This window comes from Pelmatolapia mariae, linkage group LG13 (genome assembly GCF_036321145.2).
Source record: "Pelmatolapia mariae isolate MD_Pm_ZW linkage group LG13, Pm_UMD_F_2, whole genome shotgun sequence".
NCBI classification, from domain to species: Eukaryota; Metazoa; Chordata; class Actinopteri; order Cichliformes; family Cichlidae; genus Pelmatolapia; species Pelmatolapia mariae.
The window spans coordinates 9,411,901-9,434,228 of NC_086238.1; the positions used below are offsets into that span (position 1 = coordinate 9,411,901).

At 40.3% G+C, this 22,328-nt stretch overlaps 1 protein-coding gene across 12 annotated transcripts in view; it reads right to left on the bottom strand.

The window, feature by feature from the left end:
• Positions 1-3,828: 3,828 nt before the first annotated feature.
• The window catches only part of kcnma1a (potassium large conductance calcium-activated channel, subfamily M, alpha member 1a), a 151,731-nt gene continuing 133,231 nt past the window's right edge, over positions 3,829-22,328 (bottom strand). For 6 of the 12 annotated variants that reach the window (XM_063490834.1, XM_063490833.1, XM_063490842.1 and 3 more), the window contains 7 exons: positions 21,261-21,374; positions 17,902-18,032; positions 15,868-16,062; positions 15,284-15,402; positions 14,339-14,563; positions 13,229-13,257; positions 3,829-8,288 (listed from right to left, as the gene is read on the bottom strand). In XM_063490834.1, coding sequence (XP_063346904.1) covers positions 8,137-8,288; positions 13,229-13,257; positions 14,339-14,563; positions 15,284-15,402; positions 15,868-16,062; positions 17,902-18,032; positions 21,261-21,374 — 965 coding nt within the window. In that variant the 3' untranslated portion in view covers positions 3,829-8,136. Of the gene's footprint in view, positions 8,289-13,228; positions 13,258-14,338; positions 14,564-15,283; positions 15,403-15,867; positions 16,063-17,901; positions 18,033-19,837; positions 19,922-21,260; positions 21,375-22,328 lie in introns of all 12 variants that reach the window. The other 6 variants (XM_063490839.1, XM_063490838.1, XM_063490837.1 and 3 more) reach the window with 2 other exon arrangements.

Here is a 22,328-nt window from a genome sequence, read left to right on the forward strand (position 1 = left end):
TGCTTGCCTTCGAGCTCTTTTTAGAAAATTATTTTAAACCTGCAGGTCACTGGTTTGCTAAACGGCCCGTTATGACATCAAGGGGATAATGATATATATATCTACAGATATATTCATATATCTTCTATTAGTCAATGAATGTTTAAAAGAAGTAGCTAAAAGAAGCATAAACAGCATCGGTGTGGTGCTCCATCGTCTGGTTCATGTCTAAAGGCACACCCTGGTTCCTTAAAAAGAAGAAGAAGGTGAAAAAACGACACTCTGCTGAGTTTATTTGCAGGGATCTCAGGTTCAGGGTGCTGTCAGCTTCTGTCAGGGCAATCAGCAACACTCAGCCTCCCTTGAATAGCCCGCACACCAGACGGTAAATATTATTGGCATTCTGACACCCTCTCGCTGCGACGAAGTGTGTAAAATTGTTAATAAGGAACATGATGGGGCCACCACACGCCGTCCTGAGAATGGAAAAGCTTGCTCTTGTTGGCAATTATCCAAATAACAGGATGAGGCGTGCGAGGACAGGTGATTTAAGTCCTTAGCTGGCTGGTGGAGAGGTTTGTTTTGGCAAAGAGGAAGTAAAGAAAAGTCACAGAGGTCACATGGTAAACATTGTCCCTGTGCTTTATCCATCAGTAAAACTCCTTATAAAATGTACACGGAGACCCTTGTATGTGCCGTTTGGAAAAATTGCCATATACGAGGCACTTTAACACTTGAGGGCTGTTCTACATTATGTATGATAGGCATGTGAGTGATACTAAAACAGGTAGGCTAAAGGTTGCTGGTGTGTCAGCTTTAAGTATGGCTGAGAATGTGCTGCTTGTTTACTGAAATCCACTGTTATTAGTTATTTCTATGCCTCCCTCTGAAAGTCTCAATGTGACACTGAGATAAGGCAAACAGTATTCCCTCCCTTTGCATAGAGCAGGTAAGTCATTATTTTTAAAGGCATAGTATCTCCAAGTCACAGAAGGACACGTTGATAGGAGAATAAAGTACACAATCGTAAACGTTTATGCCAGTATTTCTCACTGTATGATTACATTTTTATGGTTCATATTCTGATAGGGCTTGTTTTTGTTGCCACCTCCAGAGAAATGAGACAGGCCCAGAGGTGGCATTTCTCCTCTGCTTTATGGAGAGTTGGGTGGGGGTGGAGGGGGGGAGCTGGGAGGAGAGTCCTGCTCGTTTTTGTTCAGTAAACACACTGCCAACCTAAATGGCTGATCAATCAATTTCAGTGGGATCGATCTGCATCAGTTCTGCCTGCATGCACACACCCGGAGCCACTTTATTGTAAATCAATCATTTTGAAAACATCTCACAGAGGGGCCCGTCCTCACTAACAAGCCATCAATTCCAGCTGCCTGTGTAGCACCCTTATCAGGCCACAAATCAGCAGCCGCACAAACATCTGCTCCATTTCCATCGCTTTCCCCTCCTGCCTCACTCTGTCTTTTATCCCCGCTCTGTCCGTACCGCTTGTCGTGTTTTGATGTCTGGGTGTCTGGCATGGAGAAGAGAGGAGAGAGGCCGGGATTCTTCACCACACCACTTAAGATAACCCAAGGGTAATAGTGTTTGCACATTTGAGAGAGAAATGAGGACAAATGCCAGGGTGGGTCATACGTTCTCTTTCTGACCGCCTGTTTGACGTTGGAGTGTGAAATTGCACACTTCAGCTGAGGAGAAGGAGGAGGAGGGGAAGGAGGGCAGGGCTCGGAGACTTATGAGATGTCCACTGATTTCTAGCTATGAGATAAGAGTGGCTCGTTGTCTGAGAAGTCATCCTGACACATCATAACACCTCAGAATTGGTGCTGCTCATGATGTTTGAAGGATTCTCGGGAGATATCTCCGTACCCTTGACACGGGCAGCACAGTGTTCACTGCAGTGTATATCTAAACAGATTATTGGAGTTGGAAAATTACTGCATTACAGAAAGGTTAAAAATCCTCCAACTTTAGCGCTGTTTAATGACATGCTCGTCAAGGTGCGGGCTTCGCTTTGACATGTCGTAGCTCTAACAGCGAGAAAGAGGATTACTCCCTCAATAAATCAGTCGCTTCTATAATAACTGTATCTGCAAGCCAAATCCACATTAAGATGCTACACATCCTGATGTGGCGCACATCCACAGCGCTGACATGACAGCACAGCGAGATACCTGGTATGATGTCCTTTACTCATCCACTGTCACTGTCTTGGCGGAGATATACGAGCTACTGTGGACAGAATGCTATTCCCACCCATCACTGTGTGGATCCTCATTGATTGACAGTGTGGCAGGTGAAAGTGATGGAGCAGCTAATAGCGTGTCAGTAAACGTAAATCAAGACTAATGCCAGACTCAGAGGATAAGCGATTGGTGGTGGGACTTGGACGGCAGGGTCACCGACCCCTCGGCAGGGTGAGGTTTGGTAAAATACAGTTTGTATTCATCTCAGGTGTCTCCTGTTCATAGTCAAGGTCAGGGGCTGGGTCTTTTTCAACTGTATTGTACATGTTTAGAGAGATAATTTGGCATGTGGGTAGACTGATGGTGGTCATATTTGATGTTGTGCACGAACATGCACAACGCTTCATGTTGTTGGCTGGAGTGGTGTTGGTTTGGTCTGAGCATTTTTTCTCATTTGCAAACAGAGTTGTGCAAACACTGCACAGAATGGACACCTATCAGACTAATACGAGATTTCGGTGTATCTAATAGAAAGCACTGTGTTGGAAGGCTTACTAAACTTTCAATCACCTCCAGAAGCTTTATAATGTAAGGTAAAGACTGCAGTATCAGACAGAAAGCCCCAACAATCAGATGCAGATACTCCCTTTTAACAGGAAGAAACTTCCAGCAGAACCAGACTAAAGGAGGAGAAGCAAAAGACACATTGTGGAAAAGAGCCAAAGATTAATTAATATATGGTAAAAATTTTGAGGGATGTTTGCTTATGTTATCAGTCAATTATTGCTTAAATCAGATCAAAACACCCCAATACAGACCCGATGAAGCAGGTTAGCTGAGTTTCTGAGCCTGCTACTGAAATAGACTCACCAGCTCCTTTGTTAGGTACACCTGACAAACCGGTTTAACTGCTTGTTAACACAGAATTTAATCAGACAATCAAATTGAACCTGTGTATCTAGACATGGTCAAGATGACCTGCTGAAGTTCAAACCATCAGAATGGGGGCAAACAGGTGATTTAAGTGACTTTGAACATAATACGGTTGTTAGTGCTGGACAGACTATTTTGAATATTTCAGAAATTCTTGATCTACTGGGAATTTCCCAAATAACCACCTCTGAGAATGGTCCAAGCAACAGTTCTCTGGAAGAAAATTCCTTGTCAGAGAAGGTCAGAGAAAAATGTCCGTACTGCTTCAAACTGATAGGAAGGCAACAGTCAAATACCCACACACAGCAACCAAGCTATGGAGAAGAGTGTCTCCAAATGCTCAACATGTTGAACCCTGAAGCAGATGGGCTCCACTAGCAGAAGACAACAATGGGTACCACTCTTGTTAACTAAGAACAGGAAATTGAGGCTACAGTTCACATAGGATCTAAATCTATGCTATGAAGACTTAAAACAGTACTGAAGGCAAAAGGTGGCCTAGTACTACCAAGATGTACCTAATAAAGTGTTCGCAAGTGTATAACATTATTTAACGTATGGACATTGTTTACAAGTATAAACTGCATGTAATAGTTGTATATGTACTGTATCACTTTCTATTTATGGTCATTCCAAATATATAATTGTATAGTTCATAACTGAGAACTGCTGTTTGTAGCTGGAATTTTTCTAAACAATTAGGAGAATGTCCAGGTTTAGAACACAAATACATCCATTTTAATTTGAGAAAAAATACAAAAAGAAACCATGTACAATCTATGTACAATTTTTTTGTACAAGACAGTATATTTATCAGCAGATTATATTTGACAGAGTCAGGTAGATCAACTCAGCACCATCAAATAATCCATTTATCCATCACATCTTGAACGCATCCAAACTAATTAGACTGCTGTGTCAAACTTCCGTTTGCTGCAATGATGATGTACTAAGAAATCCTATCTGTGATAAACAAGAGCAATATCTTGAATTCTTCCTGAACTGATAGGCAGCCAAAAAAAGCAAGTTTTCTTAAAAAAAAAAAAGCTGAATGCAGTTTTCATGTATTATTAAGACTTGAGACCCACCTCCTATCCCCATAAGTATTTTATGTTCTATTATATATCTAGTACATTTCCCAGCAAATAAGTTTCTATTTCCATCCTTTACAGCAAAAAAATAGATTAACAAAAATAATGCAACATACTGTAACAGTAACATATGACGCGTCAGTCTTTTGATTTGTTCAGTGGATAACAACACATCTCTGCATCTTTCAGTCATCCATATCTCATTACACTGTATGACACAACCTGCTAACCTTTAACAAAGCATCTGGCAGATAGGACATGTGTGATTTATTGACTGAAGCTTGTATCCATCTGCCCCATCAGCCCCTCGGGCCTCCTGTATGCCACTTTTCGCTTTAGTGGGACTTAATATGGGCCCTCCTCTTGACCTCCTGCACTGCCTGGCACTATACTGGCATGGAGGCATTGATGGCTTGGATGTTCTCCATGTCAGTACAAGACTTTATTCTCACAGTGGAAAACACGTGGACTCCCTTAAAGGAAGCCTGTGTCCCTGAATGACTGAAGGATGCCTGCTCAACTGAACTCTTCATGGCACTTCAAAAAAAAACACTCTAAAAACTTTAGAGGTATACAATGCAAAGAACATCTGAAAAGATGTAGGAAGGAGAGACATCTCAGTCCAGTGTTGTGAGTAATGCCAGCCTGAATGAGTTGTGCAATGAGGGTTCAGGTCTAAAAAAAAAAAAAAAAGCACAGTAATCAAGTATAATGAAAGTAAATGGTGCATTACTTTGTGAGTTTATGCCGGTTTGCAGCATGTACCACTTTGCTATGTTTAAGTGCCTCAAAAATATTCTGTAAACAAATAAGAAGCAGTTGTGACAGTTTGTGACAGATAATGATGAGCTGACAAAATGGAATGTAAACCCTGTTACAAAGCAAAGTAATAGAAACAGGAAAACGAAGGATGTCCTGTCTTTCGATAATTGCTGAATTGGTGCTACCTTCCATCTTCGTGATGGCTGATCAAATTCTGCCTAACCTATCCATGTGCCACATACAGTACTTGAATAGTCTCCGCATTCCTACAATAAACCAAGATCTTTTATTTTTTTGAGATACATATTCATCTTTTTTTTTCCTCAACAGAACAATCAGTTTGTCGATTTTTATGTAGAATGAGTGACCGACGTTACCAAATATTAATTCCTTAAAGTTCAGGCTATAAAGTATGCCGTTAACAACCCAATTATACGTACATTTTACTCACATATTTTTCCGAAAAGAAACCTATTTGCTACAATGTGTGACAACGATGTAATCACAGTTCAAAAGTTCACTTCAGGACAATGTGTATGAGGCTTCAGCATAGTTGTACCACACCCAATAGACGGACACTGAGGCTCAGATCATTTTGATTGAGAAAGAAATGTGATCTATATCATGGGTTGAGTTTACACAAACATATTTAGCACAGTATCATCTTTTCCATTTTCCAAAATTGTTTTCTATTTTCAGAATGACGTTCTCTTTACAATCTATAGAGGAGGATCACTGTAATAAACGAACAGCGTGTCCCGGTCATATTCTGTGGAAAATACCAGCACACTGTGCGGTAGTGTACACACTCCTACTCCATGCTAGGGACCTAATTTAGGTCACAGTCATCTAATAAAGGTCGTTCGGTTCTGGTCTGCACACAGTGGGAGAAACTTTCTATTCATCCCGTCATTATTAACCATTCTAATCCACTCCTTAGTTAAGTACATTTACCCCCTCCCCCAAAACACAACTCCTTTACGCCTTTCTTCCCTTTATGCATGTTCTCAGCAAGGGACGCTTAGTAGTAGACACATTATTTAGTAGACACTGCATCTGTGCAACCAAAGGAGGCTTCCGATTAGCCTAAATTTATTTCTACAAGCACTCAACAGAGCTGAGCTGCCAAGCTGAAGATGTTTTCACAATGCAAGCTAGTCTAAGCTATGTTAGCTCCAGAGTGATGCAGTCTGTCAGAGAGGGGCTAGGGTGATTAAAAAAATAATCATTTGTTTTAGTATACGTGACATAAAGTGACAGTCCAACATAAAATCTTTTGATATGTAGTTGTAATTAAATATATCAATTCAGTCTTCTCCTAAAGTACTTTTAGCTTTGCTCTTGACTAGAAAAATAAGTACAAATTGATTATGTTTATGGATATAAAATAATTATGCTGAAATGTATAAATCCCACTACTTTTTTTTCCTTGGACAAGGTTGACCATTAGGAGTACGAGGCTACCGGGTCAATCCTCCGTCCGTGCAGCAGCCTCATTTGGATATATAGGCGCGTTAGCATACAGAAAATACACTCATGTTGCACCCGAGCACGTTCCACTTCCTTGTCCTTATGCCTGTGGCATTTGTTGCATTTCCACCAACTATGCTTGAGCATTTCCTCGTGTTCGAGGACTGAACACAGCAGCTTGGCGTGCGACATCTGGGCTGGCAACAGAGAACATCCAAGCTCTTTACTGCCTCTGTGCCAACCCCGTGCCAGGCAGTTGCTCCGATCAAAGGAGGACCCACTGATGCCCACTATTACGCAACATGTGGCATTTCTTTCCTCATATATTAACTTTATGTTACAGGCAATACACCACTTTGCTGAGTGATCCCAGTGCTGTTACAGTTATAACGCCATGCAGCTGCTGTTCATGTTAGATACGCTCAATCATAGTTGGCTATTTTGGTTTGGTTTTGGATGCAACTCAATGCCTTTGTTAGTATATCCAAGTGATTTATGATCTCCTACTGTTTGTGTCTATTGTGACTCTTTTTTTTTTTTTTTTTCAAACATGCTGTTCCCTCAAAGGTGCTTCATCACATACAAATCAGTGTTGGTGGGGAGTGACAGTGCAGCATCAGAAGGACAAGTGGCTGTAATACGACACACACATACACACAGTTTATACATAAACCTGAATGCATGAAGGACAGAGCAGGTTTTTGTTGTTGTTTTTTTTTTTTTTTTATCCTTTTCATGTATTCAGGCTGATCAACCGTGATATCTACTGGGCTCAAGCACAGGTATCTGACACATCAGCAGAAGACTCGGGCTCTCCTTCCAGCCAGCATGCACCAACACTGCACCATTGTCTTGAGTTTTTAGATTACCAATTTGCAATATTTGATTTCCTTTTTTTTGTTGTTTTTTGTTTTCAGGCCTGGAATGATCTCACTCAACATGGCGAGTCAAGGTGAAACAGCAAAACCTTAAAGCAATGACACGATGAGTAACAAACTGAGAACAAAATTAGTATGCCTCCAAAGCCGAGCAGCCCTTCCTCCTTTCCCTTCCTCCGTCATCTCCTCAGTGACTCTTTACTCAGAGGTGGCGTGGGGAGGTGGGGGTGTTGATGTTTCCAGTTGTTCTGTGGAAAGAAACTCGTTCAGTTTTAGTGCAAATAGAACAGAAGCAGACGGGAGATATGACGGCGATGAACCCAGCCGGTTTGATGTGACGCAACTGAGTGAATCTTTGGGAGATGATATGATCAGTTTATCGCTGCAACCCTCATCCTCCAATAACCAGTCACCTCAGCCATGGAGTCTGGTCACATGAAGAGGTGAACTATTGCAAAGAATTACAGGAAGTACTCTTCTTTTTTTTTCCGTCAACTCTCAAAATAATTCCAAAAAGTGCTAGAGGGAAGGGGCTGTACAATCCTTATTTGATTGTCATTATGTACATTTCTACGGACACATAAATAAATAAAACAAATGTCCAAGAGCATGGAAGTAACATTAAACATATACACATAGGAGGTCCCTTCCCAGTCTGGGTTCCTGTCCAACCCTCAATTAGAAGAATGAGTGAGGAGAAATGTGTCAATCTTCACCACCTCTGTCATCATCATCATCATCATCCCTCCTTTGGTGATCTCTTCCAATCTCTTTCGTAAAGAGCGTACAGATGTCTGGTGAGTCAGCAAGAAAGCCTGGTGTTCAGCATTCATCTTCAACTTCTCTGATTGGTGGAATCAGACTACTAGTGGATTTGTATTGGTTGACTTGGTTGGCCATGTGAGTGCTCATGGGCTTGATCTGAATGTTCCTTGGGTAGGCATTTTCTGGTTCATCTGTAAACCATTTCTTTTCTAAAGGGGAAAACGTGAGAGAGGAAGAAAACAAGGGTTTAGTTAGAAAAAGTATGCAATGCTGGTTTAGTTACAACCATACTGCCTCAGTTTAAGTGAGATTAAGATTTGCATGGCATTCTTTGTCGTTAGCATCAAACCGCAAGGTCCACTTTCAGTTTGGTTTCTGGTGACCTGAGCCAATCTGAAGTTGATATGGTGGCATTGTCCATAACTGACTTTGTATTTATGTGGGTATGTTATATCAGATTTCTAATTAATTGTGTGAAGACTGATAAGACAAAAGAAAAAAGAAGAACAGACTAGTATGCTATACAGTACATACTAAAGCATATTTCAGGATCTGCTCACCCAAATTACAAAACAGAAAACTGTTTCTTTTTTACCATTTCTCCTGTTTTGGGATAGTTTTGGTTTTATTTCCAGATTTTGAGACATCCATTTCAGAGATTTCTGCTGGCACCACAATTCAGAGTCAATGTCAGTTGACTCTGTATTGTCAATTCTTAAAAAATAGTCTAAATAAAGACTCTGTTTTTTAAGAATCTCTTTATAGCAAAGAAATAGTCTGTATAAAACCTCCAATGAGTGTATTCCTCTGACCATCCAGACTCAAGATGTGGAACGGGTGGATTCAAATTCAACATAAATACCCTCAAATTGCCAAGGGCAGTGTGAGTGGAAGCAAATGTGGGACTTTTTTTTTTTTAAATTGAAGGAAAAAAAATCTGGGTGAATTTAAATATCAAGCCTTTACAATATTAAGGTATAGCAATATATTTAGAAATCTTGGTATTATCATTAAAACTATGTAGATGCATTGCCATTTACAAGAATACACATTTGACACATTTTTACAGGGGCTGATTTACCATTCTAAGAAATATGGTGTGTAAAATAAATACACACACTATAAATAATATATACACATTAATTTGCAAGTCATTTAAACATTATTTAAATAAAAGTAATAAAGACAAAATATTAAGTGCTGGTGCTAAGAAAAAAGTTGGGAAGGGAACAAAAAAAGAAATAAAAACAAAACATATGAGACCATTTTTAGCACCATTTTTAAAATGGACCTTTTATTGTAGGAAGATGATCCAAAGCTGCTCCTTAACGTACTACAGCATCTCTCCATCTGTACTAAACTGGCCTTCCTATCGGCCTGTCCCATCACCCATTGAAAATATTTGATAATTTCCCTTAACAACAGCAAAAATGAGGAAACATTTTGCTTTGAAAACAGCAGAATCTCCTCAGTTCACACCGAGACAAATAAAGGGTTAGAGTATTAAAAGAAGAGGGAATGCAGCATAGCTTTTAGTAAGTCTGTGTCCCGATTTTTTTAAGCGTGAAATCAAGTTTAGAAAACAAAAAGAAACCAAAGAAAAATATTTTTAAACTATTTTTTGCTTTTTTAATTTTTGCATTCCGGTTTTCTGCTACACAGCTTGCTCATCAAAGGTTGGCCACACTCATGATCATAGTATAAAAGATTATATAAAAGGTACCAGCCCTAACCCTACTGATCATAGTTTAAAAGACAGATTTTGGCACTGAGATTTAACACAATGGTTAAATTAGTCCCCTTATGAAACCTGTTCTTCATGTAGTGAAACTGAATGCAATGTGCAAGGACCTGACTGAGAAATGGGCTAACTTGTGAATGACAAGTTGCTAGCTGATGAGCATGTCCTCTTGAACTGGTTCATTGCTTTTTCATGTAAAAAGTGGCACTATTCCTAAAAAGTGGCATAAGCACATGTGTGCACAAATGTGCTGGTACAAAAGATGGAACCACTGACATCAGTGAAGCAAAAACATCTCACTGAATCATAGATACAGTTTGCAGATTTTACTTATTAATTCAATTTTCAATTCAATTCAGTTTAATTTTCTTTATACAGCGCCAAATCACAACAACAGTCACCTTAAGGTGCTTTATATTGTAAGGTAGACCCTACAATGATACATACAGAGAAAAATCCAACAATAATATGACCTCCTATGAGCAAGCACTTTGGCAACAGTGGGAAGGAAAAACTCCCTTTTTAACAGGAAGAAACCTCTGGCAGAACCAGGCTCAGGGAGGGGCAGCCATCTATTAAAGCTTTTTTCAAATGGATGTTACCCAAGCATTTGCTACTTGAAGCTATGCCATGTTCTACCATTAAGCCACTTAAAAATTGAGCAGGATTTCAAAAGGTAAAGGAGAGGACTGGCTCTGCACCAGCACTACGTCGGTGGAAAAGAGGTAAAAGATCCTAGCTGTAAGCAGGGATGCAGTATTTCTTGTTTGGTAAAATTGGGGTTCTGTTGTCAAAGGAGTTTGCAAAGAAAAGCGTCTGTACAGCATACAGCATACTTAACAACGTGGTGTATGCTGTACAGTGCAACGAGGAATGCCCAGACCTCTACATTGGAGAGACCAAACAGCCACTTCACAAGCGCATGGCACAACATAGAAGAGCCACCTCCACAGGACAAGACTCAGCAGTCCATCTGCATCTTAAGGACAAAGGTCACTCTTTTGAGGATGCCAATGTTCACATTTTGGACAGAGAGGACAGATGGTTTGAAAGAGGAGTGAAAGAGGCCATCTATGTCCACTGTGAGCGACCATCTTTGAACAGAGGCGGTGGTTTACGACACCAACTGTCTGCCATCTATAATCCAGTTTTGAGTTCCCTCCCCAGACGCCTTAATGCCCACTCACATCTTGGGCCATCTGACCTCAGGAATTCACATGACAAGGTGGGGCCAGGTTTCACAATGAGCACACCCGAAACCCTGGCTGATTAGGTCCCACACCCGCTTTCACACCTTGGCTCATGTGATTAGAGGATCACCAGGGGGTCCTTTGTCCCTCTTTGGGGGGATACTCCCACTTGGTTTAAATCTGGGACTCTCGGCCATTTGACCTTAGAACTGAAGAAGCTTCTCGGATGAGAGGTGAAACGTCTTCAAGCAACTTAAAGAAGTCCAGACGCTTTTCTTTGCAAACTCCTTTGACTACGATGACCTGGATGACTGAGAACCTTCACAGACATATTGGGGTTCTGTTATTAAACTGTTATTATCCAGAGAGGTCCCACTGTCTGTGCTTTTCAGGTGCAGCATCTGAACAAATTTTCAGCACACACAATAAACCTGAATTACTCCAACTAAACACAAACCAAATAAATAGCTCATCTCCTCTGAAAAAACAAAGAAATAATAGTGGATTAGGATTGACAGAATAACAGGGAACCAGAGGATGATCCACAACTGAACCAGTACTTTGTACTTGTAAACACTGAATTTAATTAATCTTTTCAAATATCAACAGGAAAATGTGCCTTTTGTGGTAAACTCTAAATTGTCAGTGCTGTGAAATTCTATTCACTTGTGTTGTATTTGGATGGTCGCAGAAATCAAAGAAATAGATACCATGCAATAAAACCTTTACTTTTTGTAGGACCATTTACTGATAGTGGAATTATAGAAAAAATGTCTTTTGCGATTTGGGTGATCTGGTTGTTTAGCTAATAATTTTAAAAAGTGCACCATACCCTAAACAGTCACATTTCAGAGTGAGCTCTTAAAATCACTGTCAGCATGAGAGCAGGAAGGAGATTTGAGAGGGTTGGATGTGTCATCTAGGAGAGAATCTCTTCATGTTTAAGTAGGCTATGAGAGCAGTGTTTCTGAGGAAAGGGAAGTGTGTATGCCAGCTGTCAGAAGTTTGTAAACTCACTCCCAGCACTTCACAGGCGACTGCAATGCCATTCAAGATGTCACTTCCTTTTGGGTGAAGTTGTAATATCAAATTTTAACTTTGCGATGTGGAGCACACCCTGTGCACGCATCCGTGCGTGTGTGTGCATGTGTGAAAGTGCTCGTCTACATGCAGGACTGCATGTGCAGAGATTCATTTGTGTGGGCTTGTGTGTGTGTGTGTGTGTGTGTGTGTGTGTGTGTGTGTGTGTGTGTCAGCAAGCTTGAGGCTGCAGGGCTGTGTGTTACAGCAAAGACATTTGATGTGTAGAATTGTGCCTGAGGTGAAGCAAGATGTCTGCCATCTCTCTCCGGAGTCTACTGCTGATACGGTGAACTTAGTGATGTCGCCTCAAACCACCATATCAGGCGTGCAGGGTTACAAGGAGGAGACTTACAGACTCATATTCCCCCTTCAATTTAAACTCTAAATTGGTCACACCTCCCACTTTTGCAGTGTGACCGATGGCACAGGGCTGGACACACTTTCTTAAAGTTCTGTGAAGAAGTAAGCAATTTGGCTGCATCAGGGGGATTTGAATCAGTCTGACCTACATGTGAGCTATGGTACATGTATGTACAGTATTACAACACGTAGTTGCTCTGCGGTACATGCTGATGCTGCTATAATAACATAGTTGCTGTGCTAAATGAGAGGATAAATTTTACATCTGAAAGTCTGCTACAGTCGTCTCATAGCATTCAATAGGAGGGAAGATGCGCAAACACACAGACCTCTCACACAATGCAAACCATCTCAAGTTCAAATAAACCGTAAGAAGGCATGATAGATAATGGGAAAAAATGTGGAAGATGATTTTGTCTGTAGGAGAGAGGAAAAAAAATCATATCATGAAATAAATAACTGAGATAGAGGCACAAAGGAGGGGGAGGGCAGGGTGGGGCAGGGTGGGGTGGGGTGGTAGGGTGTAGGGGTTGTCTCAACCTCATGCAGTGTGGAAATGGTCCTGATCATGGCAGGGAGGCAGGAGCAGCAGCAGACATTTTGCTTTCCAGATGAAAGCAAAACTTAAACTGAGGCATGGTTTACTTAACGTCTGAAGAACGTAAGAAATAAAACAAACTCCCCTCATCATAACAATATCCACAGAGGACATAGTTATGATCAGAACCCCAGGTAAAAAGGTTGCTAAGTCATGCAGAATCGTTAACTTGCATACCTTGGCCCATTCTATTCATCCTTGTTGCACTTCAGAAAGAGAGGTAAGTAATCTACTGTAAGTGAGGCGTATTTACAGTTAATACACAACTAACAAATGACTACCAGTCTATCTTATGCGTACATGTTGTCATTACAGCATTCGGTTGATATAATACATCTACGTTTCAAGATGTATTCAGGACTTTTCCTTTACTCCTTAACAGCTCTGGAGTACGATTGTAACAAATCTGCATGCTTTTAGAATATGTCACGCTTCAAAAATGACTTTATTCTCCCAAGTCAAAAGAAAATTACGCTCATTTTGGGAGAAAATATGGAATAAACACCAAGTATTGTCAAAAATATTTCACCAAATTTGAAAATAATCTTATGAGTGAATAATAAAGTACAGGAAATAATAGCCTGCTCAAAAGGGCTACCAACATGGACATGCAATAAAGCAGTACAGATGCACCATGATTAACAAAATATCAACACTGCTAATGAGGGATGATCTTATGAGTATCTGTAATGTCAAGTCAAATCAACTTAATAATAAATATCAGCTACAGTAGCTAAATCACAGTACATTACATCCATGATCCAGGTGTGCTGATCATGTGCACAAATATCCAACACATAACAGTTACTTACTCCACAAATACTACAAGATAGACACAAAACAACTAACTATTAAGACAAATACAACAGGTAGACCAAACGACATACTGAATTGTGAGTTGTGGTTGGGGCTTTTTACTGTAATCTTCTTTCCAACCACAATGGCCGTTTAATCCAAACAAATGGCCTTACTGTTTACAAAAGAGGCTCGAGTCTTTGAGGCAAATAAATGAACCCAGTTCTCCACAAAGTGAGTTTACCAATTTGCTTATGCCATGTTATGACTGCAGTGATGTCAGAGTGAAGACCACATGCAGATGATTATGAACAAAACACACAAACACAGGGCATGGACGCAAAGCACAAACACATAATACACAGTAATCATCAGTGCATGTGTCATCACAGTCTACACACACAAACACACACACACACACCTATAGCATACTGTACAGGTTGAGTATAAAACACTAATCAGGCAGATTGCAGGACATGTGCGTATGCGTACTTCTGTTTTTCACGGGACTCCCGGGTCTTGCTGCTGCGGTTCTGCCGGTTCGATGGGGGGATGGAGTGCACGGATGAGCTCTTTTTGCTGGAGGAATGGGAGGAGTGGGAAGAGTGGGACAAACTTGTCCGGGACTGGCCGGCGTTGTGGTCGAACTGCATTAGGCAGAAGATCAGGTCGGTGGGCACCAGTTCAAATTCGTATGGAGGGTTCGTGATCACATACCTAGCCGGAAAACACATGTTACAGACAATAAGACTCAGATACATCAATGAAAGAGCAGCAAAGCATTTACTGCAACATTTAAAAATTAAACATAAAAGAATATACAGTCATGTTAAAAAACAAAGTTTCCACAGGCCTCTAAGTACACCCTTACCTTTTCTAGAGGGATTAAATTAATAAGTAGCAGCCAGGTGCTTCTAATCAAATGCAACTGAAAATCAGCAAGTGTGAGCAACTCTGTAAAAGCACGGGTTTTCGCAGTTTGCAGTCTGGAGCATTCAGGTAAATGTTAACACAATAGCTGAATCTTCCCAGGAGTGGAGCTCCCAGCAAATTCACCCCAAGATCAGAGAAACTTTGACATAAAATGGCATACAACCCAAGAGCTACATCTAAGACTGTGCGGGCTCTGGCTAGTATTTTAAATGTTAAAGTTCATGACTGCACAATTAGAAAAAGACTGAATAAAAATGGCTCATTTGGAAGGGATGCAGGATACCAGAATATGAGCACAAACACCTCGACGAACTGTCAAGCACGGTGGTGGAGTGGTGATGATTTGGGCTTGCTATGCCGTCACAAGACCTGAACACCTTGTAGTCACTGAATTTAATACAAATGCCTCTATATACAACAGTACTCTGGAGTCTACAAGCGTAATCATTCATTCTATTACATCAAGATATTCATTTTGTCAATGAGCAAAAGCAAGTATCATACCGTTTTGTACATTGGCTTGGTGCACCGAGATGTGCATCTCTTAATCTGTAGATTCCGAAACACAGCATGTTGTATGTCTTCAGTGCTTTGCAGAATAAATCTCCATAGCAGCCGCCATCCTGGTGAACAACAGAACAAAGAAACCATGATTGTGTGTTAGGTCAGTCAGGTTAGGACAATAAATGGAATTGTTAAGTTGTGAGATTCATGCGCTCTGTACCAGTCTTTTGCTTGCCAGTAAACACCAACTTTTGGCAGAGCAGACTGCAATAAAAACTGGCAGTGTTGTAAAATTATGCCAGAGTTCATCCAAGAAAAAAAACAACAACAACAAAAACTTCAGTACCTGTTAAAAACAAGGTTGGAACCAATTAGAACCACCACCAAGGAAAAACCAACTGGTTTTTCCTTGGTGGTGGTTCATTGTTCTCTTCAAAGCGATCTTCCCTCTCCACCCACTAAGGCTTGCTTTGCATGTTCACTGTTCTTCACATCAGATTAAGGCCCGGGAGCAGCAGAGGTGGGCAGATGTGTGCTGCTGGGTAGTGGCAAAATGTGTCATCTGCACTTAAACATCCACTTACCCCTAAGTCAGCAAATGGCCCGTCGTAGAGGGCTAGCTGGGCGACGCGACACCTGTCTCTGTTGGCCAGAGTTTGCGGTGTGCTGTAGCCTCCTCTGAGAGCATTCTCTTCAGCCAGCAGAGCCTCCAGCTCTGGCGTGGCTCCCCCTGTTACCAGCGTTCGAATCAGCGTGAGGATATTATCATTAAAGTATGTCTGGAAAGAGAAAAAAAAGGTATATTTATAAGCAGATGCCATTAGAGTCACCAGTAGAGCTGTAGCAGACATAAGCAAAAAGTGCTAAGACCTTACTACCTCTCCATACTCATTAGTTATTGAAAACATATTTTCTTCCTTACCTCTAGTGATATTTCACTGGAGGTAGTTTGGACTTTATTTACTGAAGTTATTAATCTTTAGGTTTCTGATAATAAATGAACTTATTTGAAAATCCAACAGAAACACATCTTTGTAGAAACCACTTTGCTGTTATGGTCAATAACCCACAGATCTCAACATTGACATTTTTCACTGTGCCCGTTTCTTATAAAATATACATTTTTTAAATGCTGATCTTTTTATGCAATAGTGAATATTTGCTTTAAAAAAATGATATTTTAAAATCTTTCTTTTCATGCACCATTCACCAAGATGAATACATTAAAATATTTTTTTAAAAACTGACTTTGAAAACGGAACCATATACATGAATAAATTCAACTAGATATAAGTGCAAACATATGCTTTTTTGGCTTTTTGGGGGGGGAGGGGGGGTTAGTTGGTGAACCAGCCCTTTAAGTATTCAGTATGAGAAATGTTGCATTAGGTTGCACTAAAATATACATAAAATTCAAGATACATAAATCTATCAAATTTTAGAGCTACATGGTCAAGGGCATTTTGCTAACCATAGTACATGTGGGATCATTGCATTAAATAAAACACTAGTACTTCCACAAAACATTATTCTTTCCTCTACGCACCCCACAAGGTCTGCTTTGACTTTCGAAACAACAATTTGACTGCGATCTGCAAGTGTCAGGTTCTCCTGTCCTTCAAGCCGATCAGAACCTGCTTTTGCTAAGAGTGAAGACAGCTGATGTCACCAGGCAGACGGGCCGTAGTGGCAGCGCCCCTCACTGGGACCCTGACAGGCCTGCAGAGCCTCATGATGGATGAGCAGTGTCCATTAGCTGGCTTCACCTCTGACCAGTGCCAGACTACAGCTGACGCCCGCTATACTCCCTGCACAGCTCAGCTTTGCACGCTCCTCTAACCCCTTATTCGCAGAGAGAACTGCTGGAATTAAGCCATCACAGCACCAAAGGGAAACAACACACTTGGTCATCGAGAGAGGGAGAATTTTTCTGTAGCTCGTTTTCTGCCCATCTCATCTCTTTTCTTATCTCCGCCGCAGTGATCACAAAAGACAAAACAGCTTTTCTTTGGCCCCGTTATAGCTGTGCATATATCACCACTATTACACTAACTTTTAGTTTACTTTGTTAAAATAAAACTCCTGAAAGTTAAACAGTCAACACTTAGGGTGAGTGATGCCAACTATTTCTCTTCTGATGTCAGTGGAGTTGGCAGGCATATGTGATCAATGTACTGTGCCATTTCATTTACCAACTTCTGCCTACTTGAAATGCCAAAACTGCGCATCTACTTAAATTTATGTCAACACATCACCTCAGGATGTGTTTTTTTTATTATATACACCAGCTGAGTTTGTAACTTATAGGTAAGTACAGGTACATCTGAAAAATTATTGTTCTAAAGCAATTTAATTGTAAATAAAGAAAATAAGGAAATGATCTGGGTTTATTAACATAATGCAATGTCTTAACTCTACCTTAATCTACAGTCTCTACCTGAGCAACAGCATGCAGTTAAGTCTTTATGTACTTTGAAACTCTTCTCTATTTCTCTGTAATGAATATAGCTATTAAAGCATGCAGATGGAGAATTTCAAAAATAAAAATTGTAAAATTTAAAACAAAAAAAACAACAACTTTCCAGCACAGTGGGTTTTCAGTCTGTTTAGGAACTCACCGCACTCATCAGGGAGTCGAGTACACTGACAGCGAAGGCGGTGCCGCAGGCGAAGGGCTGAGTGAGGTAAAGCTCTGTGTCTGGGTCGTCATCATCATCTTGGTCCAGGAACTGAACGTTTGAGTCGTTCACTGAGAGAGGGGACACAGCCGAGTTAGAGACGGGCAGAGTGAAGTGCACGCGCGCTTGCACATAGACACCAACACACCTGAGAGTTTAATAGCATACAATACACTTCTTTTTTTTTTTTAATGCTGAATTACATTTTAAAAGATTAGGACATATCTTAGTAATGGAAGAAGAAGGTCTCAGGTATATAGGTATTGCGTTAAGGTTGGAGCTTCCAATATAATGCAACATCAGATGCACATTATATCTCACTGCATATATACACCACTGCACTTACTTTAAAACACAAGAAAAAAAATAAAATTCATTTCTTCTCCAAACAATTGACATGTTTTCCACTGATTATGAAATCAATAATTATTATAAAATTGATGCCCGAGTTTAAAAATACTCTTTTTTTGTCCTCATATGTTTAATTGTTTGGAATGTGACAAAAATGTTTTGTTGAATAAAATACCTTTTTCATATTGAATATTATATGTAATATAATATATGTAATTCTATGTACTGTATATAACATGCAGGGTGCGTTTCATACATTTAGGCAAACCACAACTTTAGATAACCATTGAAGAAGTCCCCAATCTTAGCATCTCTGTAGCTACTATATACTCATTTTGTTTTTTATTTTATTTTTTATTATATTGCTATCCAAGGTACATAACTGCACAGAATTTCAAAATACAGTGACAGTAGCATACATAAAAACAAAAACAGGTATGTATTTAAAAAAAGCAGATATCTATATATTTATAAGGGTTCATTAAAAAGTAAAATTTGAGACTTCAACAATGGCTACTATCTCACATGAGAAAACCATGCACTTAATGTCATGCTATGTTTTTTTTTTGTTTTGTTTTTTTAGGAAATTCCTTCTTGATGGATGTGTTTGTCACATCATCACCATTGTGGAGATACATCTCACATATTTACCTGCGCCCCGAAAGTCAAATTAAAACCAGATAACAACACACTTTTTATATTATGATGAAGAAAAACATGATCTGCACAGTCTAAATGAAACTAGCCTGATAATGAATGGATTTTTTAAAAAATCTCTTAAGTGTAGTAAAAGAATGAGTTCTTGCTACGCTGCAAATCTTTTTCCCTATAATGTATTTCTAGAAGCAGTGGACAGCGATGAATCTATGAGCCAACGTTACTCTAAAAACGAGCATCACACAAGTTTTCTGTTTGACTCGTGCAGTATCTGTGCCTCAGAGTTATGGCATGAGGGAAAGAAAAAAAAAGAAAAATACATTTTAAAAATAAACAAACAGCTTAAAAGATTTTGTTCGTTGTTGTTATTTTTGAAATTTGATTTCTTCCCTTGTTTCCTGTGAGCTGTGGAACAAAAATGTCAGTCAAAGAGAGAAGGGGGCTGATGCAAACGGGCCTGGGCCAAAGGAGTGAAGGGAGGGGGGGAGCGGGAGTTAGTGTGTGTGTGGAGGTGGCAAGGAGGGGAGGTAGGGGTGGTGAGAGGCCGAGGGGGTGTTGCTATGAAAACAGCCACAAGGACAGACTGAACATGATCAAAGGCCTAGCGAAGCTCTGCAAAAACCCAACTGGAAGAAAGAAAACAAAAAAAATGCCCCAAAATAAATAAAAAATAAAAAAATCAGTGAAAAGAGGGCCAAAACAAGACAGTCAATTTCAGCCAGAACGAAGGATAAAAATGTGTTCAAAGTGAAGCCATGGGAGCGGCGAGAGCCTTGACTGCAGCCAGATAAATCAAGACAAGCTGATGAGGAGCGGAGCGACGGAGCGAGGGGAACGAACGGCAGCAGAGGACAAAGGCTCAGCTTACCCAGCTCTGTTATCATTTGTATGCTGGTTCCACTTTTTTTTTCCTGACTGAGTGAAACCAATGGCAGTAGTTTGCCAGGTTTAGCTAATGGTGATGAGACAGTGCAGAGAGAGGGAGAAATTGTGTCGTTATTGAAACAGTTTCAAAGACTGCAGTAAAGGCATTTGGGTGTCTCGAGACTGCTCGCGTCAACTTCGGAATTACTCTGAAATATTCACGGCTGTCCGGTGTCTAAAAGTGAAGCACCCCGGATTAGAGTGCACAGTAGATACGAAGCCCGAGCTGTCACAGCACCGCGCCGCTTCAACAACAATAAATAATTTCATGGTAAAGCAGTGAGACGGATAAAGAAAAAGGATCTTATCCATAAACACACCTACTTCACACGCCATGCAAACAAAATTGATCACGAAACTCAGATGAGGCGTGTTTTTTAGGTTTGAAAGTGACTTTAATCTGCTTCTGGCACTGTAACCTGAACACATGACAATGTAATTACAGTATATATTTGGCGTAAGACACGCAGCCACTCTTCCCTTTATATTCTCTTACTTCTTCCCTTCCTAAAAGACAATGTTATCGCATCTAGTGATGCTGCAGCTTGAAAATTTTCTAAGCAAAGAGCATGCAGAGAGGCAACTCCAGAGCCACGAGTATTTAAGTCCAGGACAGAAGCTTTTGGCTCTAACGTGCACTATCTAGTTTTGATGATTACATATGCGGTTAGGAGTGTAATGGGAGAGGCTCAATTCAGGTAATGGCTAGGCTGGTTACAAGTAATATTAGGCAGCTTCTTTCTCTTTCTGGCCTTTTCTTAGCTGGCCTCATGCTCCATTGCTCCCTAATTGGGTCAGAGGAGACAGAGTAGCTAGTCTCTAGTGCTTTAGAAGGCCCCTTGGAGATCTGAAAGTTTCATGAGTCCCCATCACCATTGGGAATACAACCAGTGGTATTGTGATTAATAAATGGACCCATTTTGCAACCAAGGCACTTTTCCTCTTCTACCTTTTCTCTTCCCTTTTCTCCCTCTCTCACTCTCTCCATCAGGCTGAGTTTCTCTTGTCCATTAGTGGACAAATGGCAGGAGATGTGGCTTTTGTCCCGAAAGTGCGTGTTTGATATCTTCAAGTTGAGTCACCACTTGACAAAAAAAAAAAAAAAAACTTGCAGGATCCAGTAACCCACATCCGAATATGAAGTTGAGTTGGGCAAAGCTATCAACAACATGAAAGTGGACAAAAATTCCACACCGTGCATTCTTTAGTCCGTTTGACCTTGAATGAGTTGGAACTTTTGATAGCAGAATGATGCCTGAGATTATTAGCTCTGTGTGTCTACATCTGGAAATGAATAATGAGTTGACTGGTAGTTACTGGATGAAACATGCAATGTTTGCAACTGAGGTGGGTGGAAACAGTTTTACCTAGTTCTGTGATGATGGGGATGTTGGATCCGGTGGTGACAGATGCCTGACGCACGAAGCCATGTACTGGACTGCTGTCTGGAGATGACCTGTCCATTCCAGGAGGCGTGAAACCTTTACATATTCGGAAACAAAGACATAGGCTGAATACATCAGCAGATGAAACAGCGTTATGGATCAAGTATTCAGGCTGGTCAGCAAACTTTATAGCAGATGTAAAGGTTTTAAATCTTAATATCTACTTAATACAAATAGAGTCATGTGAAAAAGAAAGTTTTCAGTTCAAAGCCACCCTCACTGCTTCCACAGGCATTAAAGCCAGCTGGGTGCTGCTAATCAAATGTACCTGATTAACTGACCATCAGCAAGTGTGAGCACCTCTATAAAAACACAGTTTTTGACAGTGTGCTGGTCTGGAACATTCGGGTGTGCATTAACACAATGCCACAATATTCCCAAATAGTAGACCAGGCAAAGCTCAAAAAAACTGCATAAAACCCAAGAGCTACAGGTTTGACCCTATAGGCATCAATTAGCATGTTAAAGGTTAATGTTAATGACAATGTAATTAGAAACAGACAGAATAAGTATGGCTTGTTTGGAGGTATTGCCAGCAGAAAACCTCTTTTTACTATATAACAGCATAACTTAAGTTTAAGAAAGTTAAATTTGAAAAAACCCCACAATGCTTCTGGAAACTGTCCTCTGGAAGGACAAGACCAAAGATGAGAGGTTTGGTCATAGTGTATAGCACAGAGGCAAGTCTACAACAGAATGGCTGAAAATAAAATGAATCGAGGTGCAGCAATTGCCAGTTAAAGCCCAAACTGATAATAAGGAATCTATGGCAGGACCTTAAGAGCCCTGTGCATAAATGAATGCCCACAGGCTTTAGTGAACTGAAGCAACATTATAAAGAGGCCTCGGTCAAACTTTTCCCACAAAGATGTAAGAGATGGATAAAGTCATGCAGAAAAAAATTATTTTAAGTTATTGGAGTTAAAGACAGTTCTATAAACTACTGAATTTACACGACTGGGCATTTAAAGAAAAAACTGTTGCTTCAGC